Source organism: Lepidochelys olivacea, assembly GCF_965140295.1.
Source record: "Lepidochelys olivacea isolate rLepOli2 genome assembly, chromosome: 17".
NCBI lineage: Eukaryota > Metazoa > Chordata > Testudines > Cheloniidae > Lepidochelys > Lepidochelys olivacea.
Window position 1 is genome coordinate 22,247,151 of NC_140427.1, and position 8,780 is coordinate 22,255,930.

Genomic DNA, 8,780 nt, shown 5'->3' on the forward strand with positions numbered 1-8,780 from the left:
TGCTCTGCTGCCAAACTGCCCGATGAGTGACTCCGCGTCCCTGGCCATGATCGTGGTCTCTTGTCCCTCAGCTAATGAGTCACCCCGTGCTGCGGCAGAGGAAGCTGCTAAAACCTGTCTTGAAGCACCTGGTGGCAGGGGCCAGTGATGAGAGTGACACCATCCGTTGGCTGGCAGCCCGTGGGCTGGGGAACATGCCCCAGGGGGCGCCGCAGAAGGTGGGCACAGGGCAGTGTGGCCAGAGGTGGGGCAAGGGGAGCACCGCGGTCGGCGGGAGGGAGTGAGTCCAGGGGCTGCATTTTTTATTTCCAGCAACCCCCCTTGCCCTGGGCTCTAACAGTAGAGGCAGTCAGGTCTGGGGGATGTTCCCAATATGGCTGGTGCCACCCCTCCTGCACCTGGGGCAGAGACTGAAGCAGGAGGATCCCCAGCCGGCCCCTCCCCATCATATACCACCCTTAACTCACCAGGACCCCCAACCGGCCCCTCCCGACTGCACATTCCTCCCGCACTCCCCCGGCCCCCCAGCTGGCCCCTCCCCACTGCATATCCCTCTGTCACAGAGTCACCAGGCGATGCTCTGGAACTACTCCCTACAAAGCCAGTCAGGAATCTGGGGAAGCCTCCTCTCCAAGGCAAAATAGCTCACACAGCTTCCACCTTCCTGGCTCTGACCTCGGAGCATTCAGCATCCTCTGCCCCTCCGTGCGCTTCCCACCGCAAGTCCGCCCAGGCGGGGTCCTGGGGAAGCCAGAGGGCCCTGCACCCCAATTCCATAGTCAGACATGACTCTCAGCCAGCCAGTAAAACAGAAGGTTTATTAGACGACAGGAACATGGTCTAAAACAGAGCTGGTAGGTACAGAGACCAGGACCCCTCAGTCAGGTCCATCTTGGGGGGCAGGGAGGCCAGAGCCCCATCTGGCCCTCTCTCCATTTCCCCAGCCAGCTCCAAACTGAAATTCTCCAGCCCCTTCTCTCGCCTTTGTCTCTTTCCCGGGCCAGGAGGCCACCTGATCTCCTTGTTCTCCAACACCTTTAGTTGGTAACTTTGCAGAGGAGGGGCCCAGGCCACCAGTTGCCAGGAGACAGGGTGTCAGCCATTCTCTGCCTAGACAGCCTCACGCTGCCCTCTAAGGCTCTGCAACAATCACACAGCTTATCCCACCACCTAGATACTTAAGAAATGCCTAGGGGAAACTGAGGCACCCACACAGTATTCAGAGAGAAGTTTAAGAACAGTCCCACTTCGTCACATCGAACAGTTCCACTTCGTCACACTTTGTCTCTCTCCTGGGCCAGGAGGGCACCTGATCTCTTTGTTCTCCAACACCTTCAGTTGGCACCTTTGCAGAGGAGGGGCCCAGGAGAGGCTCAGGCCATCAGTTGCCAGGAGACAGGGTGTCGGCCATTCTTTGTGCAGATCCCTGCACGCACCTGCCCACTAGGGCTTTGCAGCAATCATACACCCTTATCCCACCACCTAGATACTTAAGAACTGCATGGGAGAAACTGAGGCACCCATACATTATTCAGAGAAAACATTAAGAACATTTCCACTTCGTCACACCCTCCCACTCACCCAGACCCCCAGCCAGCCCCCTCCCTCACCTGGGCCCCCAGCTGGCCCCTCCCCATCACATTCTGCGCTCCACTCACCTGGATCCTGGGGGGCACTGGGGTATGTCTGATTGTCGGGTTCCATTCAGGTGAAGAAGCACAGGCAGCTCCTGCTGGACACCCTGCGCCACCCCTTGGCTGAGCCCAGCAGCCCCCAGGTCGTGGGCGAGAGCATGCGGGCCCTATGCAAGATGCTGGGGCAGCTGAGCGAGCGTGACATGGGCCGCCTCTCCCAGCCCATGGCTGCGCAGGCCCGGGCACACTTCCCACACGTGAGTCGCCCCAGTGCACGGACAGAGCTCTCCCCCTGCGCCCCCTAGAGCAGGGGCTCAGAGTGCCGGCTCTCAGGGACACCCCCATTGCCTGGGTTCCCCAGACCAGCTCCAGCTCTCCAGGCATAGGACCTGGGAGCAGGACAGAAAATGGGGTGGATGCTTGCTGCCCCTCCGTTGGGGCATTGCCCACTCTCAGGCATGCCCACTGACTCTGCCCTCTGCTCTCTGCGGCAGGAGGACGGCGCCGTGCGCGTGGCAGCATTTGGCCTGTTTGGGGCCCTGGCCAGCTCGGCCCACCACAAGCACCGGCAGCTCTTCACAGGGGAAGTGAGGAGCAGCTGGGCCGCTCTCATGCTCCATGTGCGGGACCCAAGCCCTGAGGCAGCCACGGTGAGACGCAGGGAGAGCCCCCCCGCCGGTCCTGATCCTGAGATGCGGGCGCAGACCGTGAGAGAGCCCCCCTGCTGGGCCTAATCCTGAGACGTGGGTGCAGAGTCACTGACAGGGAGAGAGCCCCCTGCTGGGCCTGATCCTGAGACACAGGCACAGACAGGGAGAGAGCCCCATCTCAACCTGCTCGCACTGCTTTTGCCAAGGAGGGAGGCTGACAAGTGATGGGTGATCCTGGGCCAAGTGCTGCCCTCAGAGTAACCCCAGTGAGATGGGGGTCATAGGGAGCAGAACTGAGGGTGCATTGAGGGGGTATAACCCACTGGGAGGGGCTGGATCGGGCTTTGGGGGTACCTGGGTGTATCCCATTGGAGGGGTATCACAAATCTGTCTGTGGTGGGGCACCCCCTTTAGGCTACATGGGGGTGCAGATGTGGGAGTCCAGTTACTTCATGTATGAGGTGCCACTGTGGGGGCTGGGCCTCTCCAGCCCAGGGCAGCTCCTTAACCCTTCCATGCTAGGGCAGGGTTAGTGACCTCTTCACAAGGGGGTTGCACAGGGGTCACTGTGTAGCGGACACCCCTTGTGTACCTGATCTCTGTCCCAGCAGAGTCCCCACCCCCACTGTCTGCAATAGTCTGGACAGTGGAGAGCTTTGTCCCTGTGCATGGGGCCCCGACTCACCACTTCTCTGCTTCCAGGCCTGCTACGCTGCCTTCCAGGTGTGCGCCCCGTTCATAGGCCTCACGGGGCTCGCGGGAGCCTTTGACAGTAGGCTCCTGACAGGCGCCTCCGGGGAGAGGCACGAACACTTGATGGGACACGTCTGCAAACAGCTGGTGAGAGAGCTGCCGAGAATGGGCCATTCTCTGTGACTGTGCTTTAGACCCAACAGCAGGGTAGCCCTTCCTCCCTCCTGCTCCTTCCCTTGCTAAGGCCCCAGGAGCAGCTCTGAGAGGCAGGCTGTGAGCACATCCGTGTGTCCAAAGCACCTGTGTCATGGGAGCTCAGGGCTCTACAGCTCTGTTGTTTAGGATTTAGCCTCCCCAGCCCCAGGCAGGGTTTGGTCTGATTCCTCCATCCCCCTCCCCACCCCTCATTTCCAGGATCAGGCTGTGGTGAGCAGGGGGGCTGACCTGTCTCTAGGTCAGGAGGAACTCATGCCGTCTCTGTCGCTGGTCCCTCCTAGGCCCAGAAGGACCCTGTGCTGCTGGACAGTCTCGTCATTGAGACCTGCCTGCACCTCCACAGCCCCTGGGAGGGGATCAGACTGGCAGCAGCCAAGCTGGCAGGTGAGACAGTGCCCAGTGATCAGCACCCAGATGGCAACGGGGAACAGGGTGGAGTGACCCTGCCTTCGCGGCCAGGTTGCAGCTCCGGAGCCAGGCCCACGAGGGCAGTGGTGTGACTCCAGGGAAAGCCAGGAGATAGGCCCAAGACAGAGCCATTAATCTGACCTCTTTTGAATGCGGTGGGAGGGTCCAGTTTGAACCCTGGCTCTGAATCGGCCCCTGTGGCTTGGGCCCAGATTGGCTCCAGCCCAGGAGGTGCCATGTTGTGGTTCTGGTCCAGACAAGGCCAGAATCTCATGAGAACAGCCATTCTTGTGAGATCCTGGCCCAAAACCTGGGGCCATGGGTTCAAGGTGTCAGGAACCCACCCTGCCTTGCAGCACCCTGGGACAACATGCTCCTCTTGTGTCTCCAGGGATCCTGGCAGAGAACATGGAGGCCCAGCATGTCCAGCAGCTGGATCTGGGAAAGCTGCTGTGCTGTAAGTTCCCCAGACCACCCCACCCCCACCCCAGCTCCTGCCCAAGGAGCCACCCTCCAGGGCCCATCCAGATGGCACAGAGCAGAAGGGGCAAACATGAGAACTGCTGATGCCGAGGGCCACGTTTTGCTCTTGCTTGCAGCAGAGCAAATGGGGAGCAATGCCCTTGGGGTCACTGGGGTGGCTGTGCATTGACATCAGGGCAGCTGGCAGGTGAGTGTGGCTGGAAGCTCACGGGCTGGACGGTGGGGGCCAAACACCCCCTCCCAGCAGGACGCTGGATCCAGCCTCGGCAGGCAATGCCACTGCTCGCACAAACAAGCCCAGGACTGCAGGGAATGCACCTGGTGCTGTCAGTGCCTGGTCCGCATGCTGGGGGCTCTGACCTTGAGGATGCAGCCCATGGTCATTGTAGGGCTTGGCCAGTGTGGTTCTTGCCCCAGGGATCTGTGTTTATGCACAGGTATCTCATCCCAAAGGGGTTTCTCTTCCTCCCCACAGCCCTCCAGGCACTGCATGGTGACCCCAGCACTGCTGTCGAGATTGCTGTGGCAGAAGCCATCAGCACCATCAGCCAGAAGCAGCGGGTAGCCCTGCAGGAGCCAGGTCCCAGCCACACAGGTCCCAGAGTCCGAGGGAGGCTGCTCTTTGTGAGGAAGCTCTTCAGGAGGAAGGGGAAGGGGAGACCCCTGGCTGGGCCCCTAGATGCCGCAGAGTCCGATAGCATCTCCAGCAGCTGATGTTGGAAGGAGATGGATGCTGCTGCCAGTGCAGAGGATTGGGGCCTTTGGAACCGAGTGTTCCCCGCACTCAAGGGACTCTGGATATTGATGTGTGTATATATGTGTATATATTCTGTGCCTTTCCAGCCGTGGTCTGGGCTTTGCTATCTCGTCGGAGTCTGAGTCCAGGACCCCAGTCAGTCCCAGCCCTGAGTCAGCAGGAGCTGGGAGCGTGGGCATCTCACAGACTGGGCTGCTAAAGGTGCAGGGGCCATAAATATGGGAACCAATTGAATGCCCATGGGGTGAGATGGCAGCTGGGTGGGGCTATTGGCCAGGTGAGTCGCAGGCCGGCGTGTGCCAGGAAAGGAGGTTGTGATTTAGCCATGGCTTTTTATCTAGAGTGTCCTCCCCTACCTTTCCCTGCTCTCCTGGGTGAAGTCCAGCTCCTGCCATTGACTCTGAAATGCTGCTCCAGGTAGGACAGTGCTGTTGCATGGGGGAGAGCAATGCAATTCTACCGGGCGATTCTCTGCTACTTCCAGGCTCCAGGGTTTGCTTATTTGACCTGATAAAAGCTCCTTTGGGGCTGTTCTTTTAAACCCCAAACCCCTCTAAAGAGACTCTCTCAGCCTCCCTTCCCCCACACCGTCTCCCAGCCTACTCCCACCCTATCAGGCTACCAGAGGTTAGCAGAGGCTCAAGAAATGGCCACCAGCACTGCCTTGCTCTGCTGTGATGGAGAGAGAAGCAAGCTTCACGGACCTTAGGGCCTAGGGGACATTTTGACCTGGTAAAGGCTAGTGTTAGGTGCTGTGTGTAACACTGGCTCTCCGTGCACATCTGTCCCTGTGGCTGTCTCAGTGAGAGCAGCAGCCTGCTCCTTCCAGCTAAGGAATCATAGAAGGGTAGGACTGGAAGGGACCTCGAGAGGTCGTCTAGTCCAGTCCCCTGCACTCAAGACAGGACTAAGTATTATCTAGACCATCCCTGACAGGTGTTTGTCCAACATGCTCTTAAACATCTCCGGTGACGAGATTCCACAACCTCCCTAGGCAATTTGTTCCAGTGCTTAACTACCCAGACAGGAAGTTATTCCTAGGAAGTCCAACCTAAACTTCCCTTGCTGCAATTTCAGCCCAATGCTTCGTGTCCTATCCTCAAAATTTAACAAGAACAATTTTTCTCCCTCCTCCTTGTAACAACTTTTATGTATTTGAAAACTGTTATCATGTCCCCTCTCAGTCTTCTCTTCTCCAGACTAAACAAACCCAATTTTTCAATCTTCCCTCATAGATCATATGTTTTCTAGCACTTTAATCATTTGTGTTGGTGTCCTCTGGACTCTCTCCAATTTGTCCACAACTTTCCTGAAATGTGGCGCCCAGAACTGGACACAAGACTCCAGCTGAGGCCATATCAGCGCCGACTAGAGCGGAAGAATGACTTCTCGTGTCTTGCTTACAACACTCCTGCTAACACATCCCAGGAGGATGTTTGATTTTTTTGTGACAGTGTTACACAGCTGACTCATATTTAGCTTGTGATCCACTATGACCCCCAGATCCCTTTCCACAGTACTCTTTCCTAGGCAGTCACTTCCGGGGAGACCTTGTATTCTAGGTCCCAGCCTCGGGCGGTCTGTGCATGTTATTCTTCTGCAGAGACATTAAACTTCCGAGAACACACGAGAGTCTGGCCTTGGTTTGCCCCAACAGCAGGGCTTTGCTGATCTTTAACTTTAAAAACAATAAGCTAAAAAGCCATTGTGTGGTGCCTCTCTAATGGGCTCACGGGACTCTGTGATGGTCTGTACTATTATGACAGGTTTCAGAGTAACAGCCGTGTTAGTCTGTATTCGCAAAAAGAAAAGGAGTACTTGTGGCACCTTAGAGACTAACCAATTTATTTGAGCATGAGCTTTCGTGAGCTGTAGCTCACGAAAGCTCATGCTCAAATAAATTGGTTAGTCTCTAAGGTGCCACAAGTACTCCTTTTCTTTGTACTATTATGGTCACCACTTTTACAAGACTATGGTAAATTTTGTGCAAAGTAAGCCTTGTGAGGTATCATTTGAAAACTCATAATCTGATGAACATTATTGTCCTGGTAAAATATGTGACGAGGGAGATGTAAATAGGAAACAGGGGAGATGTAGACAGGAACAGCTATTCTGACAGCACAGCAGTGTAAAAGGCCCCCCAGGCTAGAGGATTAAGGAACCACAGCTGTTCAACAGGCCAGATTGTACCCTGAGGCCTGTCGCACTATAGACGGTTCAGTGCAGCAGAGGAGGGAGTCTGGAAAAGGAACCACCCCAGAATATTGCGTCTGGATTGTGAAGCGAGGCTGTAGGGATGTGGGTAGTCACTCCCCACGTGAGACGGGGCTCTGCTCAGGTTCAAAGCTTTGGCAGACAGTGCTTTCCCCTTACAGGGTGTTACCTGCACAATCATTGGTTCAGCCAAGCTCTGGGGCGGCAGCCCTGTGAGAGTTTATTGCAGGTGTCTGGGAGGAGTCTGCTCATTGAGTGGGACTGGAAAGGACCTTCCTGCAGACAGATAATATATGTGCTCCAAGATGTGCCCTGAGCCCCGGCCTCCCATCCAAGGCTACAGAAAAGTCTGGTTAAAAATAAAGGTACATGCAGTTACCCTGCTGGGGGGAGGGACAGGCAGTGCCACAATCTCTGCACTCAGGAACAATATGGGTTGGATGCTTCAGCTGTTGAGAAAGCAATTTACTGCAAATCAGTAGGTCTAAGCTGTTCTCCAGTGTGGTTAGATGTTTGGCTGTGTGTGTGTGTGTGTTCCCTCTGTGTGCCGCCCCAGCCCTGAGCAGACAGCTGGCATGGCAGACCTCGAGGGAATCACCCAATAACCACAAGATCCATTAAGGTATGAAGGCATCCAGCCAGGTTTATTGTCGACAAAGGCTGGTACTAGTATCCCGCAGACTCTATCGGACCACTAATACATGTATGCCCGTAACAATGGACCAGCTCAGTGAGCGGCAGGACTTTCCATTCCTCCCTAAGGCCAGACAAAGATACTCCCTCTGATATACATCTTTATACCCCAATACAAATAAGTTAGTACTGCCCCTTTGACATAGTTAGTTAGTTACCACCCGCGATGTGACTAGTTATTACCCATTACCTTGTACTTGTTGGTTTGATCAAAACATCCTTCTTATCTGCTGTCATCCTGACCTCATCTTTTAGGAGGGTCAGTGTGTTCCTGTTATCCTTGGGGAATGTTTTTGTACCATCCTTGATATCGGGATGTTCTGGTATCACTTGATATTGGGATGTGTTTGCGTGAGCACTTCTTAGGAATGTGTATTTCTGCAATATCAGCCCTGTTCTTGCCAAATTCTGTGAGCAGGTCCTGCCTCATACCAGGCCTCTAATATAAGGTCTTATGTCTCAGGCTCTCTTCCTACTACATCCAGGACTTAGGCCAAAGCAAACGAGCGCGTGAGCCACTAAGTCAGGCTGGCCCTGCTGACCCATGTTCCAGGTCTGTGCACAGGGCTGGGGCTGGGGTTTAAATGGGGACTTGTTCCTTTTCCAGGTCCCCTACCTTCCTCCTTAGGGAGTGTGCCTTGATCAGGTTTGGAATCCAGGCTGGTCACATACTGTGAGCTCCTGTTGTCGCAATGCTTCACCCTTTGCCCTGGCTCTAGTCTCACGGGCTCTGAGGCAGGGTGGAATGTGCCGGCTGGATCTCGGGGCGCTCTTTAGGGTATTGACTCTGTCCTGGGCATTGCTGAGTTGATCCCACCGTGGCAGAATGACATTTTGGCACCTGGTCGTGCTGCCTCATTGCTGTAGAATTTTGATGCCACCTCCTCCCCACTATGTGGTGATGACATCATGACACCTCCCATGCGGCATCGCGCTGGGTTTCGAGGACGTTTCATCTTGTGCCATGACAGCAATAGTTTGACGCTGCCACATGAAAACGTTTTGGGGATCACATCTGTGGTCACCCTGGGA

The 8,780-nt window shown here is 55.6% G+C and overlaps 2 protein-coding genes across 2 annotated transcripts in view; both read left to right on the forward strand.

Annotated features, from left to right (window-relative positions):
• The window catches only part of LOC311532600 (maestro heat-like repeat-containing protein family member 2A), a gene marked incomplete at both ends in the record, with an annotated part of 35,772 nt that extends 35,611 nt beyond the window's left edge, over nt 1-161 (forward strand). The window contains one exon of the mRNA XM_084651172.1: nt 72-161. Within this exon, the coding sequence (XP_084507298.1) occupies nt 72-161 (90 nt within the window). The remainder of the gene's footprint in view (nt 1-71) is intronic.
• LOC311532645 (maestro heat-like repeat-containing protein family member 2A) lies at nt 128-6,029 on the forward strand. The gene is made up of 7 exons (XM_084651284.1): nt 128-218; nt 1,709-1,891; nt 2,129-2,284; nt 2,987-3,124; nt 3,475-3,577; nt 3,993-4,058; nt 4,560-6,029. Exons 1-7 carry the CDS (start codon nt 195-197, stop codon nt 4,796-4,798), a joined length of 909 nt encoding a protein of 302 aa, XP_084507410.1. The 5' UTR covers nt 128-194; the 3' UTR covers nt 4,799-6,029.
• Nucleotides 6,030-8,780: the final 2,751 nt, after the last annotated feature.

Excerpts from the sequence above, each read along its gene's own strand:
- LOC311532645 (XM_084651284.1), top strand. The coding sequence starts at position 195 with ATGCCCCAGGGGGCGCCGCAGAAG. Across the intron at positions 219-1,708 it reads CCCAGGGGGCGCCGCAGAAG|GTGAAGAAGCACAGGCAGCT; the intron begins GTGGGCACAGGG and ends GGTTCCATTCAG. Across the intron at positions 4,059-4,559 it reads TCTGGGAAAGCTGCTGTGCT|CCCTCCAGGCACTGCATGGT; the intron begins GTAAGTTCCCCA and ends TCCTCCCCACAG.